A 21409-nucleotide genomic window follows, 5' to 3' on the forward strand; every position below is an offset into this window, starting at 1 on the left:
GACAATATGACTGTTTTATGTTTCAAATTTAAGGAAAAACAGTTGTGCTGACTAGCAAACTACAGTGTGTAATTTACATATTCAATTGTGCTCAATAATTTCATATTTCCACAAGCTTAATTACATCTAAACTAGGCATGATTTAATAACAATTACAGTGATAGATACTGAACAGCACATACAATAAAATCTTTTTACCTCCATAACAAACCATAGCTGATCTTCTTCTGGGGTAGAGCCCCTTTTCAGAAAAAGTCCATTAAAAGATGGTATATTAGGATGCAAGCTCAGGTCTTTCAGAATAAGATACTCCTCCTCAATCTCCTCAATGTTATCTGGCACATTCTCCAAAATTTTTACTGCTACTCGATGGCCTGTAGGAAAGATTTCAGTTACTGTCTCAAGTGAACACACATCAAATAAAGCTATTAAAGCATAGGATTTACTTATCAACACATAGCAGAATGATATCTCTGCAGCAGCTTAATATTACTATAGGGAGACAATGATCATTCCGCCAGGATATACATAAACTATACCCTTTGGGAAGTGAGGTACTGTTGAACTCCTGAAACTCCTAGTGCCAGAGTGCCAGTGTTCACCTCAACAGAAGTAAATGTGACCTCAGCAGTCCAGTTTACCAGAAACTGCAGTATAACAAGGCAACTGGTATGACATAAGCCAGTTAGTAACAGTGTGAGGTAGCAAATGTTACTGCAGTGTACAAAAGTTTAATGTTAATATGGTTGTGCTTAGAAATAACTAGAGGAATTTCCACTATTGCAAGATGAGGATTACTGGAGATGTCACAAATACTCAACATCTGAGGGAGATGCAGGTAGCTTTTTCTGGTCATGTGGAAGCACTACTGTTCAATACACACATTAAACTTCTGTTCGCGTACCAGCAAAATAGATAATTCATGTCGTTAAGATGCTGTACCAAAAAAATATAAAGGATGGTGACAGACTTAAATAATCCACATCAAACCTACCAACTGATAGCATTACATCCATTACGACAGCTGTCTCCCACTCCACATCAAGAAATTCCTTCTGTACAGCCTAGCCATCCACGACTGTCACATTTGCAGTAACAAACAGTCCTCCTCAAAATATGCTGAGGGCCTCATTGTGGTGCTCACAGACAAAAGTTACCCTCCACATCTGTTTCAGAAATAGATCTCCCATGCCTTGATTGTTTGAATGCCTCTGTGCATGCAATAGTTATTCTTATTTTTTTCCTCACGATCCCTATGTGAGTGATACTTAGGGCATTGTAGTATACTCGTACAGTAATCATTTAAAGCTGGTTCTTGAAACTTTGCTAACAGACTTTCTCAGGTTAGTTTATGTCTATCACACATGCACTGACTGATCACAAAGGAGTGTCCCCTTCATAACTTGGAACTACACAGGACTAGTGCAACTGAATCACATTTGTCGCCATCATTTTGACTACCTCTCAAGTCCTGAAATGAGAAATATCTGCTTTACCCACCCCTCCCACAGTGGTGTTCTGCCATTCGCCCAACCTACACAATAGCCTTGTCCATCCCTATTCCACCCCTGCTTCCAATCTCTTACCCACTGGCTCGAATCCTTGTGAAAGACCCAGTTGCAGGGTCTATCCCATACCTCCTCTCACTACTGCCTATTCCAGTCCTGCCAGAGGCATTTCCTAGCCAGTAAAAGGCAGTGCTGCCTGTGAAAGCAGCCTTGTGATGTATCAAGTTACCTGTAATCATTGTGTTGTATTCTACACAGGCATCACCTCTTAGCAGTCTGTCCGAATGAATGGCCATTGCCAAACAGAGGCCAAGAGACAGCTAGGCCATGCAGTTGCTGAACATGGCACCCAACACAGAGTGTCTGGCTTCCCAAAGTGCTTCACAGCCATCTGGATTCTTTTCATCAATACCAACTTTTCTGAACTATGCAGCTGAGAACTCTTCCTGCGGCATATCCTTCATTCCCATAACCCCACCTCTTGGCCTCAGCCTTTGCTTGTCCCTGTTCTTCACTTTCCTCTGTGCCATTTCCTGCTCCCACTCCAGCTCCACATACGCCTTCCTATACCGCCAGTTTGCCTGCATGGTCTTTTCCCTTTCTCTTCCACCTCCCCACACTACCAATTCATAACACTGTCTCCTGAGGATGCATCTAGCAGCCAACTATTCTGTCCCTGCATACTCCCACAGGCAGCACTACAGCATCTCCCTCACATCTATCTTGGATGGAGAGTCATCGATCATCAGATGTAGAAGTAACTTCAGATGTCTCACGGGGAAGTGCATTGGTATCTTTACTGTTCATGTTGTATATTAATGACCTTGCAGACAATACTAATAGTGAAATCAGGCTTTCTGCAGATGATGCAGTTCTGATAGGAAAAAAGCTGCATGAATGTTCAGTCAGATCTTGATAAGATTTCAATGTGGTGCAGAGATTGCCAACTAGCTCTAAATGTTCCGAAATGTACAATTGTGCACTCCACAAAATGAAAAAAGAAAATGTATTATCTTATGACTATAATATCACTGAGTCACTGTTGGAATTGGCCAACTCATACAAATACCGGGGTGTAACACTTTGTAGGAATACAAAATGGAATGATCACATAGGTCCAATTGTGGGTAAAGCAGGTGGTAGACTTCAGTTTACTGGCAAAATACTAGGGAACTGCAATCAATCTACAAAGGAGATTCCTTACAAATCACTCGTCCAACCAGTTCTAGAATATCACTCATGTATGTGGGACCCAAACCAAATAGGACTAACAGGGGATATTGAACGTACACAGAGAAGGGTAGCACAAATGGTCACAGGTTTGTTTAATACATGGGAGAGTATCACAGAGATGATGAAGGAACTGAACAGGAAGACTCTTGATGATAGACAAACTACTCTGAGAAAGTCTGTTGACAAAGTTTCAAGAACTGGCTTTAAATGACTACTCTAGGAGCATACTACAACCCCTAAGTAACACTCAGATAGGGATGGTGAGGATAAAGTAAGAATAATTACTTCATGCCCAGAGGCATTCAAACAATCATTCTTCCCATGTTCCACACATGAATGGAACAGGAAGAAACCATAATAACTGGTACGATGGGATGTAGCCTCTGCCATGCACACCACAGTGGTTTGCATAGTATAGATGTAGATGTAGATGTAGAAGCCAACATTTATACACCACAAACCAAAATCTCCAGTCTGCATACCTCTGTTAACATGTTAGTATCTCTGCTTGACTCATAGTAGTAAAAAGTCCATGACAGGCAATAAATCGCATAACATCATGTAGTGCAGTTGGCAGTTAATGCCCACACACTTGTGAGAGTCAACAGCAGATAAGCACATGAGTAAAACCCAGGTGAAGTGCTGGAAGACCACAACTGTTATGTACTATGTAAAAATCAGTTCTTTGTTTCCAATTCATACACATACATTACCACATAGAGAAGTCTATTGCCATTACTCAAATTCTTTCTTAGCAATCCCAGAAAAATGGAACATCATTTTATGATCTAACAGCATCTGCGTGAATTTTTTTTTAGGCTTACTAGGGAAAAGAGTGTGCATCTACTGTTGGACTGGTAATTAGTTTCCGGGTTCATGCACTCGGCCTAAGTCTCATTCACAGTTCAGAAATTCCTCCCACTCTTTATGATAGTGCTGAAGCAATGTCTAGGGGGGATCCATTCTTTCCTTCAGTTTGTGAATACCGGTTACATATTTTGGTACCCACTGTTCACAAAAGTTACGTCGCCCAAGTTCTTCAGTCGCTTCTTAAGGACATCCTCGACCACTTTCATCATGAACATCTATGTAACCAGCCTTGAATTTTCTGCGCCACTCTCTAACACCACCATCACTCTCAACTCCAACACCATATACACAGTATAATCAATCTCGTATCTTGGCAGCATTGACTCCTGCAGCACACAGGAAGCAAATGGCGGAATGTATGTCACAATTGCTGAGAGAGACAATAACACAGTCCATTTCAATTGCTTGCTGCTTATACTCTAAGAATGAAACAGAGAGTTGGCTGATGCAAAATGACCTTCAAAGTCTCCTTTTGCAATGACAAGTGCCACAATGGTATCTGCAAGCACTTGCTTACTTTCAATTGTCAACTGGAGGTTAATTTATGAATAGCCCTCATAAATATTGAAGAGAACTGAATTGTTTCACACTTACTTATAGTGCAATACTCTTAACAACAATAACTTACATCTAAGGAACCCTAGGTTTTGCACCAAACCTGAATAAAACAGTTCATCTTCACTCTTCAATTTTATTGCTTGAATGCTTATAGTTGTTGCAAATGTAAAATATGGTGCTCCTTTTCCTCTTTTCTGCAAGCAGTTTTTGTTTTTACTTAATCGCATAACAGTTTAATGTGGAAGCTACATTCTTGAGGTGTTTTGCCCCCATTTAAGTATAAGAATTCGTTCCTTGTCTTCTATAGATTTCATTAAGAATGAGAACCTTCAGCAATGCACAACAAGTCAACATATAAATTAGTAAAAGGCCAGGAAATCATATAAATTTAATTTTTACACCATAATAACATGAAAACATTTAAGTTTTTTCCTTTACATTTGAAAGTTATTTTAAAAACATTAAAGTACATTACTAGCTGCATGCAGCTATACAACAAACATTATTATGTGTCATGCAGCTAACAGAACCATTTCAATCCCGGAACCTAGATATTAAGATGATTTGTAGAAAGAGAGGATATTGAAGTATTACTTTAATCTTGAATTGGCTTGGGTTCCCACTTTATTGGTTCTCTAGCAATGTAACTGAGAAACTGGATGAGTGAGGTCCCACAAATTAGTTTTCTCTAGAGTACACTACAGGCGGTTTTCATGGTTGACTGGTACTGCCCTATGGATTTCACCACATGAAGTTTCTAATCTAATGAATCTTCCATTGGCTACTTCACAAGAAATTGCACCTGCAAACACTTGTTTAGGCAGCTACAACGCATATCAGCGAGCAGGTACTTGCCAGTGGTGGTATCTCTTGCACTGTAGACAACGCCGTAGGTGCCCTCGCCAATGAGCTCCTGTAGTGTGAAACGATCTCCTGGGTCGTTCAGCTGCTCGAAGTTCACATGCTGAGACAGGCCGCGGTATGCCATCTTGGCTGGATCGAGCCTATAAAACAAAGGGACTGATGTCAACAGGGTTAGGACTATCACATTAATATATAGTGCAACACAGGACAGCAACAGCTAAACTTCTGGAAAAAAAAACTGTCTGCCTGCAGAGTTGTATGATCAAATAACAGGGCACCTTCAGTTATTTTGTAAATTTGGCATTTAGTCCACATGTATTGTTAGTTAGAAATAAAGGAAGATCAGAAATCATCATTTCTCTTTTCACTCGTCTAACTTAAAATTTTGTGTGTTATAGTTAGAATCGCATTTAAATGTAACCTCGACATTTGTTGTGTGGGGAAAAATTTAAAGGACATTAACTTGCAAATGGGCGTCCATATAATTTTTTCCGCAGGGTCTGGGGGCAAGGCAATCGACATTTTTTATATAAATGAGACAGTCAATTTCGAGACATGTCATACCACAAGAAATAAATTTTATTGGTGAGTGCTTCTCTTCTCCTCCTCCCCCCCCCCCCCCCCCTTCTCCCATGACAAAACCTTTTTCAAATGTAAAATTATTTTCAATAAAACAATACCTGTACTTTAAAGAGTGTATTTTCAAATGTACCTCCATTCCTATGGTAAAGAGAGAGAGAGAGAGAGAGAGAGAGAGAGAGAGAGAGAACAACAAATTACAACTTTTCCGTAACATGTGAACTATTGATTGGTTAATATTTATTAAATCAAATTCTCTTTCGATAAGAGTATAACCGAATATTCATCATAATAAAACTGGTGTTCTCAAATGTTGAAAATCTGGCGGTCAGCCCTTACTTTCTCATTTAAAACAGCCTTATCTGCGCTAACGAGTTTGCGTTCCTCGTTGCTACTGTTTTCGTCGATCTTGCTTCCTCCAACGTTACAGCTGTTCCATTTCTCCAAACAATTGGCTTCTATTTTTCACAAGAATGAGCACTAGGCGATATGCCTTTGAGGTAATTCCCTGTTCTTTTGCCACGTACATGTTTGACTGCGTTTTATCTATATTGCGTAACAAATTTTGTGGCAAAAGGAAAAACATTGCAACTCGAAAAACTTTTGAAGAAAGAAATTTTTTTTAAGGACGCTCTGGTTGAAACAAATTTTCATGCGCTATCCATGTTCAGGTCCACGGTAACCTTCTGTGGGCCAGCAGGAAAACTGTGTAGAGCAAAACCCTCAAAGGTTACACAGTCTTGCAGTTCATCAACAATGGATGATAGTATTTCAGGCGAAAACGGACGCTTCTGATGAATATTACAATTACATTACAATCAATAATACAAACGACATGTTATGTTCCGTTGGACATCAAAGGAAAAGATTAGTGGTATCATTCAGGGTTTAGTATTACTACCAAGTGATAATCAGATGGTCTTTTTAAAAAGAAAGAAAAAGGATAGTAAAATACTAGGAATATAAATTACAAATCAAACTCGTACCGCACTCGAATCGTTATAGATTAACTCCTTAACTGAGGAGAGAATGAAGAGGCACTCACAATGAAAGCATACGTGCGTTCTGATAGTTGGAACGGAAGACCACAGTTTCCTAGGTAATAGTACAAAGTTGTCAAATGATAAGTTTTGGTTAAAACTATTCACAATATAAAACTGTGATAGAAAGGCTTCTCACAGTGAAAATTACTAAAGCGTTATTTTTTTTAGTGTAGATAAACCAAATGTACCGGTAGTCTCCGAGTAGGGTAGAGGGGCGTGTAAGACGCGTCTGTACGGGCTATCTACACGCTACAAACTAGCAACATATTCAAGAACGGGTAGCGCTCCACATCAGTTTGTTTGAGTTGTAATTTAGTTTACTAGTACCTTATCATCCTTCTTTCTCTTTTTTACAGACAGATCATCCGATGATGACTACGTAGTAAGTTTAGGGGCGTAAATAGGCTACTGCCATATGATTCCTGGGCAAGTACATGAAGAGGAGATGCCCCTCCCCTTTCTACGTTCCTCTACTACACTCCATTCCCATCACAACAAAACGTCGCCCACACTTCGAATCTCACAGCCACTCCCCCCCCCCTCCCCCCTCACGTAAACAAAAAACTAGATTACGCCATTAAAACGGCTGCTGTCCTCCCACTTGTGTCAAAAGTCAAATAAGTGAAACAGACTTTAAGAAATAAATAACTTCATTTTAATTAATTTGGTGAAGCTAAATACACTCCTGGAAATGGAAAAAAGAACACATTGACACCGGTGTGTCAGACCCACCATACTTGCTCTGGACACTGCGAGAGGGCTGTACAAGCAATGATCACACGCACGGCACAGCGGACACACCAGGAACCGCGGTGTTGGCCGTCGAATGGCGCTAGCTGCGCAGCATTTGTGCACCGCTGCCGTCAGTGTCAGCCAGTTTGCCGTGGCATACGGAGCTCCATCGCAGTCTTTAACACTGGTAGCATGCCGCGACAGCGTGGACGTGAACCGTATGTGCAGTTGACGGACTTTGAGCGAGGGCGTATAGTGGGCATGCGGGAGGCCGGGTGGACGTACCGCCGAATTGCTCAACACGTGGGGTGTGAGGTCTCCACAGTACATCGATGTTGTCGCCAGTGGTCGGCGGAAGGTGCACGTGCCCGTCGACCTGGGACCGGACCGCAGCGACGCACGTATGCACGCCAAGACCGTAGGATCCTACGCAGTGCCGTAGGGGACCGCACCGCCACTTCCCAGCAAATTAGGGACACTGTTGCTCCTGGGGTATCGGCGAGGACCATTCGCAACCGTCTCCATGAAGCTGGGCTACGGTCCCGCACACCGTTAGGCCGTCTTCCGCTCACGCCCCAACATCGTGCAGCCCGCCTCCAGTGGTGTCGCGACAGGCGTGAATGGAGGGACGAATGGAGACGTGTCGTCTTCAGCGATGAGAGTCGCTTCTGCCTTGGTGCCAATGATGGTCGTATGCGTGTTTGGCGCCGTGCAGGTGAGCGCCACAATCAGGACTGCATACGACCGAGGCACACAGGGCCAACACCCGGCATCATGGTGTGGGGAGCGATCTCCTACACTGGCCGTACACCACTGGTGATCGTCGAGGGGACACTGAATAGTGCACGGTACATCCAAACCGTCATCGAACCCATCGTTCTACCATTCCTAGACCGGCAAGGGAACCTGCTGTTCCAACAGGATAATGCACGTCCGCGTGTATCCCGTGCCACCCAACGTGCTCTAGAAGGTGTAAGTCAACTACCCTGGCCAGCAAGATCTCCGGATCTGTCCCCCATTGAGCATGTTTGGGACTGGATGAAGCGTCGTCTCACGCGGTCTGCACGTCCAGCACAAACGCTGGTCCAACTGAGGCGCCAGGTGGAAATGGCATGGCAAGCCGTTCCACAGGACTACATCCAGCATCTCTACGATCGTCTCCATGGGAGAATAGCAGCCTGCATTGCTGCGAAAGGTGGATATACACTGTACTAGTGCCGACATTGTGCATGCTCTGTTGCCTGTGTCTATGTGCCTGTGGTTCTGTCAGTGTGATCATGTGATGTATCTGACCCCAGGAATGTGTCAATAAAGTTTCCCCTTCCTGGGACAATGAATTCACGGTGTTCTTATTTCAATTTCCAGGAGTGTATAATAATATTAGCTAAGTTTCCCCGATTTATCCATACATCAAACAGCTATTCATCCCTGCATCATTTGCACGTAATTACTGTACAGTACCCAATACAAATTTTAACTAAACATAAAACCAAAATATTTTTTGTTACCAAAATATTTTTTGTAACCAAAATATTTTTTTGTAACCAAAATATTTCATGAGAATTTTTAACTAGTAAGGCACTATTCTTACGTTCAGAATGAAAACAAGAAAACCTAATTAATTAAAATTTAATAATGTTACAAAACGTGAAATATCTAATAATGTATTACAGCGCAAAACAAAAAAGAATAAATATTTAAAGAGGTGCGTAAGTTCGACTATAGATGTAAAAATGTCAACTGCTAAATACATGTACGTGACTGCTTCATTACCTAAATTCGTATCTTAGTTAAATGAGCCGGCCGAAGTGGCCGTGCGGTTAAAGGCGCTGCAGTCTGGAACCGCAAGACCGCTACGGTCGCAGGTTCGAATCCTGCCTCGGGCATGGATGTTTGTGTTGTCCTTAGGTTAGTTAGGTTTAACTAGTTCTAAGTTCTAGGGGACTAATAACCTCAGCAGTTGAGTCCCATAGTGCTCAGAGCCATTTTTTTAGTTAAATGAGTTTCTTCTTGTTCTCGTAAATGCATACTCGTGCATTAAAAAAGAAAAATTAGTATTTGGTGTTCATTCATCTCCTACACAACTTAAGCATCCATATGGTGTCTCAAGAGGAATGGTCAATATTCAGGGGTATGACATGATCGATCATCCATCTAAAACACATACTTTAAGAGCTATAAGCACTTGTTCATCTTCGCTACTGTAAACCATCTCCTGTACTGAACAAGTGCTTATAGCCCTTTAGGTGACCACTTAAGAGCCCATATTCACTGGACTTTTTAGCTTCGAATGATCCATCCTGTCATACGCCCGAATACTGAACATTTCTTCTAACAAGGGAACCTCCCCATCGCACCCCCCTCAGATTTAGTTATAAGTTGGCACAGTGGATAGGCCTTGAAAAACTGAACACAGATCAATCGAGAAAACAGGAAGAAGTTGTGTGGAACTATGAAAAAAATAAGCAAAATATACAAACTGATAAGTCCATGCGCAAGATAGGCAACATCAAGGATAATGTGAACGTAGGAGCGCCGTGGTCCGGTGGTTAGCGTGAGCAGCTGCGGGACGAGGGAGCCTTGGTTCAAGTCTTCCCTCGAGTGAAAGTCTACTTACTTTATTTTCGCAAAGTTATGACCTGTCCGTTCGTTCATTGACGTCTCTGTTCACTGTAATAAGTTTAGTGGCTGTGTTTTGCGACCGCACGCAAAACCGTGCTATTAGTAGACGAAAGGACGTGCCTCTCCAATGGGAACCGAAAACATTTGATCGCAAGGTCATAGGTCAACCGATTCCTCCACAGGAACTTGTACACTTGGCGAACAGGTAAAAAGATTCCTCTACCTTGCCCGATTTAGGTGGAGCGTCCCCATACTACAGCGCAGTTACCTCGCATCGGACGGACGGACGGACGGACGGACAGATAATAACTGTCTGAAAATAAAAAATTAAACTTTTCACTCGTTCCGCAGCTGCTCACGCTAACCACGGGACCATGGCGCTCCTGAGCTCACGCTATCCTTGATGTTGCCTATCTTGCACATGGACTTCTCAGTTTGTATATTTTGCTTATTTTTTCATAGTTCCATATAACTTCTTCCTGTTTTCTCGATTGATCTGTGTTCAATTTTTCAAGGCCTATCCACTGTGGCAACTTATAACTAAATCTGAGGGGGGTGCGATGGGGAGGTTCCCTTGTAAGATACCCTGTATATCTTTAGCTTTACTCTGCGAAACACGATAAATTGCGTGGTGCACCATGCTTTTTACTGAATGACATATTAAGGTCTGTTCCCTTCCATTAGTGGATGGAGCGTGCGAAGAACGAATGCACCTGAGCCACTGTGCGAGCTATTATTTTAGTAATTTTGTCTGCACTGTCTCTTCGAGTGCATTCATCCGAGACACACTGCCCCCACACGAGGCCTTGTAGTCTATGGTGCGATAAGCTGCAACTCTAGTTCACCTTTGGTGTTTATGGAGGAGACGCTAACCAGCACTTCGTACTTGCAGAATGTTGTTGTTAGACCCGTTCTTTTGCCGTTCTTGCAACAGGAAGGTGATATATTGTTCCGACAGGATAATGTTCGCTCACTCTATGCCTCTGAAACTCAACGTGCTCTGCAAGACGTTCAGGAACTTCCCTGGTCAGAACGATCTCCGGACTTTTCTCCAATCAAGCATGTGTTGGATTTGATGGGACGAGAAGTGACTCATGCGACTGGTCAGCCAATAACTCTTACGGAACAATGTGAACAGGTCCAGCAGGCGTAGCATATCGGATCCCAGGACAATATTCCCCATCTGTACGATCGACTGGATGCCAGATGCAGCGCCTGCATTGCCACCTGTGGAGGATACACCACGTACTAATATGGGTGCTTCAGCGTGGTTCGCTACCCGGTACCACAGAACCGCTTGTGCATTTGATCTGTAAACGTAATCGTTTCATGTACTCCATATGCACTGTTGCAACAAATTTTGAATGAACTGGAAACTTCTAAAATGGTGTGTTATTTTTTTCCTGTAGTGTATCTCTGAGAGCTCTAGAGTGATATATTGCAGTGGTTGGCACGGTGGATTCGCATTTGGGAGGACAGCGATTCAGATCCCCGTCCGCCCATACAGACTGAGGTTTTCCATGAATTACCCCAAATCGGTTGAGACAGAAGCCGGGGTTGTTTCCTTTGAAAAGGATACAGCCGATTTCGTTGACCATTCGTTCCGTATTCGAGCTGCTTCTCTGATGACCTCGACGTCGACGGGATGTTAAATCCTAAGCCTCCAATCTCGTTTCTGACAGCACCCTTCCTAATAAGTCAGTGTCCATACTTTCATACCTGATTCTCTCTAGTCTGTTGTACTGAATCTTGAAAGGGCGAGAGAATGTTTTCAAGACCTGCAGCTACATTTTTTTATATTTTTTACTATCACGAATTATTTTTGTCATAGCCTTAGATAAGTCAATGCATATCGTACTGGATAGAAGGTTTCCTATCTGCCAGCCCAATGCAATGGATTTATTGTCTTTAGCGTTACCCTGTAAGTGCTCACGAAAAAAGTTTTTAAACCCTACTATCGTAGCATGCTGTGATTAAAGGAATTTGTAGATATTCTCAACTGTTTCGATACACAGAGCTGTTTCTTGATTAGTCTCTTAGCCTCTACAGCGCCTAAATCTTAATTGTGACCTGATCCTTTTTTGCACACCATTGCACCCACCACTCATGGCGGATACACCGTCAGCCTTGCCACAAACACTTGCTCACATCTAGACCCTTTTGTTGGATGTATTTAGTAAACTGATATTTGTATCTAGATGCAGGCTGCTCTTTGATCTTGGTAAAAGAGATAAATGATTCGCAAATATTTATGTCAGGGTGATTTCCAAAACAAACGTTCATTATTTTAATATAGCGAAGACTTCTCTTGACTGACAGATTTCACTAAATTTTCCACATTTCTTTCCCATGTTAATTCTTCCTCGTTTAGCCATATGAAATTAAATGTCCAGAGACATGTCAAGTCTCAAATTTACCTTTAATAATGAATACAGGCGAAAGCAATGAATTAAAATTGTACCTGGGCCAGGATTCGAACCTGTGTCTCCTGCTCAGCAGACAGATGCACTAACCACTGCACCACCCTGGCACCGCAGGCAACACAGCTGCACAGATTACCCTATTATGTCTCTCTCCCTAATACAAACTCCAATTCACACCTAAGACCATCTTCCTTCTTAACTCTTATTCAGTGTTGGAGAGCCTCTGCAATAGTGACATCACCTTAATACAGAACGAAGTGGGAATACTCTTGTCTGTACCTCGGGCATAGGTGACACATTAGTCATTGCTTCGGCCTGTAAAGGATAAAGCTGAGAATATGTCTCTGGAACATATAATTTCATAGATTAGTAATAAATGCAGTATTTTTCACATTTCGTTCAATTTCGTTATTCCTATGTTGGAGAGCCTCTGTAATGCTGATACGAATTAAGAAGGGGAACATAAAGACGGACTGTGGCGTGGACTGGAGTTTGTATTAGGGAGGGAGATGTACTAGGACAATCTGTGCAGCTGTGTTAGCTGCTGTGCCAGGGTGGCGCAATTGTTAATGCATATGCCTGGTGAGCAGGGACCCGGCTTCGAATCCCGGTCTTGTTAAAAAAAATTTAATTGATTGCTTTGCTCTGTATTCATTATATTCCTCATTTGTTTTGTTTCCAGAGGCAACTTAGTTTCAGGAGCGATTCCCTGGTCATACCAGCCTGGTTTCACCCCTGCTGCTATCACTAGATAGAACACCTAACTGTGTGGTTATTATTTTCCACATATTATCTTAGAACAGCGGTTCCTAAAGTCGTCTACGTCGGCCCCTACAGGTCGACTCCAACTTGCAAGGGCTCCACGTCAGCGATAAACAAAATTGGGAGTGCATTAGATGTAAATGGGGGTCCACGAGAGTGGATCCCAGTTTGACGCACCTCAGTCAAAATTCCGCATTCTTCTCACTGTGTGTCTCCCCGGCTAAGTCAGAGAGTGGAGCAACTCTTATTTTCGCTCTGCTGCTCGCAACACTCAGCGACATTATTTATTATTTTCCTAGTCCATTCAGTAAAGTACAATCCCTTGTCCTCCTCCGAGGAATGGAAAGAGTACCTAGTGCCGCCCGTGATGGCCCAGGAGTCGCTTCGTCACTCAAGGGGTGGATTATAATTTGCGACACAACGCAACACGGCACTTGAATCACTTCACAGCAGTGTGCGATTTGCGCTTTTACCAGTGGGGTGGATGTCTTAGGGGGTTAGTATAATTACGTATGTTACTAGCTTGGACCGTGGTGTTACCCATGGTTAAACAGTTATTTATAAATAGATGTTAATGCCGAAACTCACTATTCACGCGTATGCACTATCAGAAAAGCCATCCCTTGTTATATCTTTAAAAGTACATTATAGGTAAAGCTTATTCACAAAATCATCTACATACAGGTATACGACGGGAAATCAAAAAGTAAAGGCACATTTGTGAAAAGCTGTGCTTATTCTGATGATAAAAAACTGAAACATGCGTTTTCTACGTAACCTCCCTGGACTTCAATGCAGTTTTCCCGACGTTTTACGAGTTTTTTTTTATTTCATCAGAAAATACGTTTTTCGGTGGCATCTGTAACCAATTTTGCACCGCAGCAATGAGGTCTTCATCACTTTCAAATCTTCTTCCCTGTAGTGCTTCCGTTAAGGGTCCAAACATGTGAAAATCACTTGGAGCCAGGTCTGTACAGTATGGTAGATGTTCCAGCACCTCGAATCTCAACTCCTGTATTGCGTCGGCTGTCCGTTTGGCAGAATGTGGGCGATCGTTATCTTGCTGCAGGATGACACCTCTTCACAGTTTTCCACGACTTTTGGATCTGATTACAGGTTTTAGTTTCGTACGCAACACATCATATCCACCATACAATACAGACCTGGCTCTAAAGCCTCGTTTACGCTGGGGCGACGTCTTGCAACATTGTGGCACGCTACGGAAATGTGGCGTGCGTCGTCTTGTAGCATGCTACAACAGGCAACATCTTGCGGCGTATGTTGTATGCGGCAGGTTAATTTATACCAAAGCAACAGAATTTATGCCACACGTGTGTCGGTCTTGCAGTATAATGGATGATAAAGTGATCGCAGCGGCGGCCTACTTGGTACTTGCACAGGCAGTTAACAATGGAAATGAAAAACAAAGGAAAAGAAAACGATGGTGGAAGAGAAGAGTATTTGAAGAAGGTCCACGAAATAGTACCCTAGGAACTAGAAGCAGACGATGGTGCGTTATTTAGTAGTGTGTGCTTTCGTCCCAGGCGCGTTAGCCCGCGCCATACCGTTGCAAAAGGTGGCCTAACGGTAAATGTTTGCACAGGTACCGGGCCGGTCACCACCCTGTGTCAGGGCCCGGGGTGGGACTTTCAGCCCCCAGCTCACCCAACTCTGCGGTACGACTGCCACACTACTTCCCTCGCAAGCTCGCAAGTAAACGGATGACGCACCTTAGACGAAAGCAACAATGAAAACATGAGAATGATGATTTAGTTCTAAATGTTTTGAAATGCTTAACTACTACATAACACTTTTTCAAAATTAATAAGCAAACATATTAATAGTATTAATGGTAAGACTGTATTAAAAACTTTCAGTGTTCGGCTCCACAAATTTAAATTATATGTAAAGTTTTACTCCAGTGCGTGGGAAATAAACATCCCAGGTTGGGATGCATAAACTAAAGCCAGAGGAGGGGATGGTCTGATGCAGAGGGGGGGAAATCCCCCCCAATCTCCCCTGCAAATCGCACACTGCTTCATAGCTGCTACATACGCAAGATTCTGTGCTGCGTTGCCGAGGTTGGCAGCGGCTGAACACGGAACATCAGCGGGCCGCAGTCGGCCGACTTCAGCGGATCAAGAATTACGGAGCCCTCGTCCACCTCTTTGTGAACAGGCTACAGATAGGCACCATAGAATTTAAAGTTGTTTGGGAGTACCGGAAAAAGTAAGTAAATAGTTTTTTTATCAAATTATCTTTTTGTAGCATCTCCGATTGCATAGAGATCATGACTTGACGTTAAGAGTGTCGATTTTGATTGCTATGTCTTGTCATATTTACCTGAACAGCTTTATTTTTATCGACAATCAACTGGTAAACATCGCCGAATTCAAAATTAAATACAAACAGAACGGTTTTTATTATTTGAAGTTGGACTTTGTTCTGCCATTGCCGCCAAAACCATTACCTACATGCTCGTATGGAAAAAAAAAGTTAAGCAATGAAGCTATGAAACCATCCATGCTCGAGGATCTTCTGAGAAGGGGCCATAATGATAAAACATTTTACAGCAAAACCTGTAAAACCACAGTGGGGACAACTCATGGCGTCTTCCCTCATTCCAAAGGAAAAAAAAAAAAAAAAAAAAACTAGGTTGTGCTGCACTTTATCACACACAATATTAATGGCAGCAGACCGAGCGCTCGCCACGTTTGGTCACTATCGTGGATTTATCAGCCATTTAAAACAAAATGTACTGAGACTGTTTGCAATACACTGTGTCATCCAACGACAACTTTTAGTTGCTAAAAATCTGAGTGACAGACTGGATCACTATCCTCAATTTATAAACAAAATTCGAAGCAAAACGTTGAATTCTTCGATCGATTACTCCTGCGCACTGAAGTTCGCTGGCTGTCAAAAGGCGTTTGTTTGACAAGATTTTTCTCACTTTTTGAGGATGTTTTACAGTTTTTGTATGCTAAAGATCCAACTCTAAAGGAAAATTTAATCAAGTAGAAACCAGAAACCGCTTATGTAACAGATTCATTTACTAACTTTAATAGGTTATCTTGCAGTTACAAGGTGACAGTCTAAATTTGCTTAAAACAAAGTACAGCGTTTCAGCTCTTCTTACCAGAATTAAACTGACGAAGCAAAACATTGGACAGCGTGAATTTTCCCAGTTTCCCTGTTTGCCACAGACAAAATGGCAAGATGATGATATTTGAAAACTACGTTCAACATTTAAATGACCTCAACACAGACTTTAAAACTGGATTTTAGGACGTTTTGACTATGGAAATAGCAAAATGGTTTATCAATACATACAGTGATTCTGAAGAAACAGAACTGACTGGAATAAGCTGTAACAAAAAACGTAAGGTATAGTTTAGAAAGGGATATCAGCAATTCTGCATTCAGCTTACTTATCGTATATTACAGCCTATCTCGAGAAACTTTTTGATAGCTTTTCCCACTTCATCCCTCGTGTAAAAGAAACAGGAAAAAGAAACAGTTTGGGAATCACTGGCAGAGGAGCTTTAAGGTTAAACCCAACTAAATTTAAGACAAATATTTGAAGTTTCCTAATGGAGCATGAGGTTCACCCCTCCCATTGAATGTATTTATGTATTTTACGAGAGTGTCGCAGTGGTAACACCGATAAAATGCACGTCTGAATGCGATGGACTTCCGCTTGACGCTCGGCCGATGGGGCCCTAGAGGACAGGTCACGGAGCACCACGTAGCAATATTCAAGTGTATCGCGGAGCCATCTCGCTTTCTCCTTGCCATTAGTTATGAGAGCTCTTCGTATCGCCGATTTTGCACATTTGCAGTCACCATGAAAGAGCCGTACGGTGCATCGGGAGACGGTGAATGCATGTCTGCCACGTTGCTTCGATCCGCCTCGGGATCCACTAATGAGGATGAATTAAGTTTCCACGAACTACGGCTCCGGCAAACTCGCTACCATGGGGGGTTTAACGACCATAAATATGCAAGGTGCTCCGTAAAAGCTGTGAGTCAACGTTCAGTAGTCAACATATGATCTAGTAACCAGCCAGATACATAAATTCGATCCAGTGTGCTCGCCGAGTGGCTAGTAAAAAACGTGTAGGCCTCACGCTGCCCATGGATGTTTTCCCACGTGTCAGTGTCATGTCGCGGCAGATCGAGGGCGATTCCTAGCAGGCGCTAAAATTCGGGGCTTGATCCTTCGGTGTGAGAACACAATCAAAATCCTGTAGTCTATTACCAAGACGTGATCGTATCTGCATGGAATAGGGGCGCAACCTCCTCCGAGTGGAACTGCGCACGCGCCCGTCGATTGTCAGATCCGGAGGGTGCATAGATGTCGACAATACGAATGCCGTTCACGGTCATCGCCAAACCCCGCGCCGGCCGGAGGAAATCTAGGTAGGCCTACACACCGAATCCCTTCCCGGCTAGTATCGCCGTGCCACGTCCTAAGTCTGGAGTCGGCGCTAGGTAAATGTTGTAACCACGTACGTCGCGAAAGGCAGCATTGTAGATTTCCTGCGCCAGCAAAATATCTACGTTCATGGCGTACATCATGTTTCGGAAAAGTTGCATCTTTGCAAGCTGTCGTACGGTGTTAATGTTCACCTTATATGCTTGGTCCGTCGCCGTTGTCACGCTCGTGTCATGTCATTGTAAACTCCAAATGCTTTAGTCTACTATTCGTGCTCAGAGGGTTGCCCTCCGTTGTTTTCGTTCTGCGGTGCGCGTCCTGGAAGTGAGCCGTCATCAAGTGGGAGTGCAATTCCGCTATCCCTTCGACTTGTTCTGCCCAGTCATATTGGTCATCAATCCCACAAACACCCTTCGCTGAATTTCGATGTGGCTGCCGGGACACTGTCACTAACTCCCCCGTCGGCAGTACCGGGTCAGTCGGTGTCAAAGAAGAGGGACCTTCTGGAAGGCAGGACATTCGCTTATCTTCTGAAGGAACCCTTTCAACGTCCTCGAAAGGCACGTGTTCCATGTCAGATGTCTCTTCGGTGCGGTAGCTTCCGTGTCCCCTAGACTAGTGGAGGATGTGTCACCCGAACTAAGGCGAGGCTTTTTGCGACGCTTCGGCGATCGTTGTCTGCTCGCAAACAGAGCTAGGGTAACACGACTGCCTACATGCCTGCCGGCCGCGGTGGCCGAGCAGTTCTAGGCGCTTCAGTCTGGAACCGCGCGACCGCTACGGTCGCAGGTTCGAATCCAGCCTCGGAAGTGGATGTGTGTGATATCCTTAGGTTAGTTAGGTTTAAGTAGTTCTAAGTTCTAGGGGACTGATGACCTCAGATGTTAAGTCCCATAGTGCTCAGAGCCATTTGAACCTAATTTTTCGTGGCCCTTACGCGAAATATATGTTGGCGGCGGTAGAGTCATTTTGCAGTCAGCTTCAAATGCCGGTTCTTCAAATTTTCTCAGGAGCGTTCCTCGAACAGATCTTCGCTTTGCTTCCAGGGTTTCCCATTTGAGTTTCCAAAGCATCTCCATAACGCTGACGTGTTGTTCGAAGCTACCGGTAACATACCTAGCAGTCCGCCTCTGAATTGCTTCGATGGCTTCCGTTAATCCAACCTGATGGGGATTCCAAACACTCCAGTCCTATATGCGGTCTTCTTTACAGATGAACCACATTTTCCTAAAATTCTGCTAATAAACCGAAGTCGACCATTCGGCTTCCCTCCCACAATCCTCACATGCTCGTTCCATCTCATGTTGGTTCAAATGGCTGTGAGCACTATGGGACTTAACAGCGGAGGTCATCAGTCCCCTAGAACTTAGAATTACTTCAACCTAACTAACCTAAGGACATCACACACATCCATGCCCGAGGCAGGATTCGAACCTGCGACCGTAGCAGTTGCGTAGTTCCGGACGGAAGCACCTAGAACCGCTCGGCCACCGCGGCTGGCATTTAATGTTGCTTTGCAAATTTACGCCCAGATATTTAAATGACGTGAATCCGAACATTGTGTGTTTGTTTTTCGTACTCACCCACATTATCTTAAACTTTTCTACATTTACAGCTAGTTGCCATTCATCACACCAACTACAAATTTTGACTAAGTCATCTTGTATCCTTCTACAGTCAATCTACTTCGACACCTTCACGTACACCACAGCATCATCAGCACAAAGCCACAGATTGTTGCCCATACTGTCCACTGACAAGTCTCCAACTTGCCCTCAAGATTTAAGTTATCGATAATTTAAGAAATTCAGTTTAGACGAATGGCGGAATGATCTCGTTCTTCAACATCCCACATTTCTTTAGCACCAGTAGCTTTGCCCAATGAACTCGACAACCTGTTCACGTTAAATGAAAAATGTACCATCCGTTTACGCCGACAAGATTGTGGAACGCCTCCAGATGACAAAACAGTAAACCACAAATATAAGAATCCGCTCATCAAGCACGTACTCCTATCATGCCAAGCGGGCGGCAATCTCTCCTATTTCTCTCAGCTCGGATATCAACAACCAGCAACCTATAACGAGTGGAGCAAGAAGACGTATTTATTATCAAGCAATTATTACCGCGATATGACTTCTGCATCTGTGGAGAACGGTAACCTACGGACACAAATTTAATTAAACGTGTTCAAAAAATGTTCAAATGTGTGTGAAGTCTGATGAGACTTAACTGGTAAGGTCATCAGTCCCTAAGCTTACACTCTACTTAACCTAAATTATCCTAAGGACAAACACATACACCCATGCCCGAGGGAGGACTCGAACCTCCGCCAGGACCAGCCGCATAGTCCATGACTGCAGCGCCTTAGACCGCTCGGCTAATCCCACGCGGCAATTAAACGTGAATCGTCGATACGCTCTCAGGTGTCAACACTTCACTTTAAATTGACAGGCACTCATTGCGGGAAATGACATATGTCAAAACCATTATGGCTGTCAAGTGTGCGTTAGATTTTTAGCACTGTTATGAAGTCATTGTACGTATTTATGGAAACTGCTTGCGTGACAGATGGAAATCAGAGTTCTACGATAGTACTGTTAAGACAGGTAAATTTCTATGTGAGAGTGGAAAATTTTGTTGAAATACGTCGGTGCTGGAAGACATGACTTTGATCTTTAAAGTTTCATGGGACTCAACTAAGCGCAAACCTCTGAAGACGATGTTGAGAAATAAAAGAGCTTTATTTCTTCGATTAAATATTATATTTGTGAATAATCCTGATAAGTTCGGAAATAAAGTCCATTATGAAGGCCCATTTGGAGACGACAGAGATTATGTTTGTAAAGAGTGAAGCCAAGAAAAGAGCCTATGTTTACCAGTTTTGTTAAGAAGAGTGTTGTAAGGAACATATCTAGAATTAAGGACACTAATGTGCTTCCCTTCCATCCAACAGAAAATTTCATTTAATCTTACACTTAAGCTAAGTGTCCAATAGGATGACCATAGGCTAGCGTACACAAGACATTTTAAGTTAGGGCTTTTTCTGATGTGTACACGAAAATATTTTTATCCCTTAGGATTAATTCATCTTTATTCATAGTCCATTAACTTAGATCGCTAATATGGAACGTGTGTTTATATCACTTTTACAAAAACAAGTAATACAGAATTTATATGCATTTTTGTTATTTCCTCAAGTTTTTACTTCATTTCCGGCCAAGGAACGAGCTTTCTGGCAGTGCACGTACATTCACAGTTGTTTCTCTGAAGGAACGCTAGGCTTCTTGTTTGACGGTTACCAAATTATCCCTTAAAACTACTCTTTACCTAATATTACTGAAAGAAGCTCTAATAAACAGAAAGCTACTAATATTAAAAATAGAGGCGAAGAGGGGAAAAGAGAACAAAGCAAATATAAAAACGAAGAAAAAGAAAACAAAACAGTGAAATAGGTGGAAGAGGCTACGACTTGCTGTCCATACAGTAGTCAGTATCAAATATTTATCCCTGTGGTTGAACTTGTGGACTATAAATTGAAGAAATTTAAAAACATTACAGAAAACGTCTTATAGCCCTACTTGTACGTCGGAGCAAGGCTGTGATGAGTGAGAGAGATCCTCCATGATTTAATAGCCGTGTTGGACGGATCGATTGGTGGCGTAAAACGGACCAAACTACGAGGCAGTGCGTTCCTCTATCCTATAGGTATCAGACCAATAGAGTTCGCTGTAAGGGGAACGAAGTAGTTAGCTAAATGGATCCTTTGGTGTGTTC

General features: G+C 42.9%; 1 protein-coding gene across 1 annotated transcript in view; it reads right to left on the bottom strand.

Annotated features, from left to right (window-relative positions):
* Window positions 1–21409, bottom strand: part of LOC124612728 (myosin-IIIb-like) — a 261346-nt gene that overhangs the window by 87965 nt on the left and 151972 nt on the right. The window contains 2 exon segments of the mRNA XM_047141099.1: window positions 199–374; window positions 5025–5173. Of these exon segments, the coding sequence (XP_046997055.1) occupies window positions 199–374; window positions 5025–5157 (309 nt within the window). The 5' untranslated portion in view covers window positions 5158–5173.

This window comes from Schistocerca americana, chromosome 4 (genome assembly GCF_021461395.2).
Source record: "Schistocerca americana isolate TAMUIC-IGC-003095 chromosome 4, iqSchAmer2.1, whole genome shotgun sequence".
NCBI classification, from domain to species: domain Eukaryota; kingdom Metazoa; phylum Arthropoda; class Insecta; order Orthoptera; family Acrididae; genus Schistocerca; species Schistocerca americana.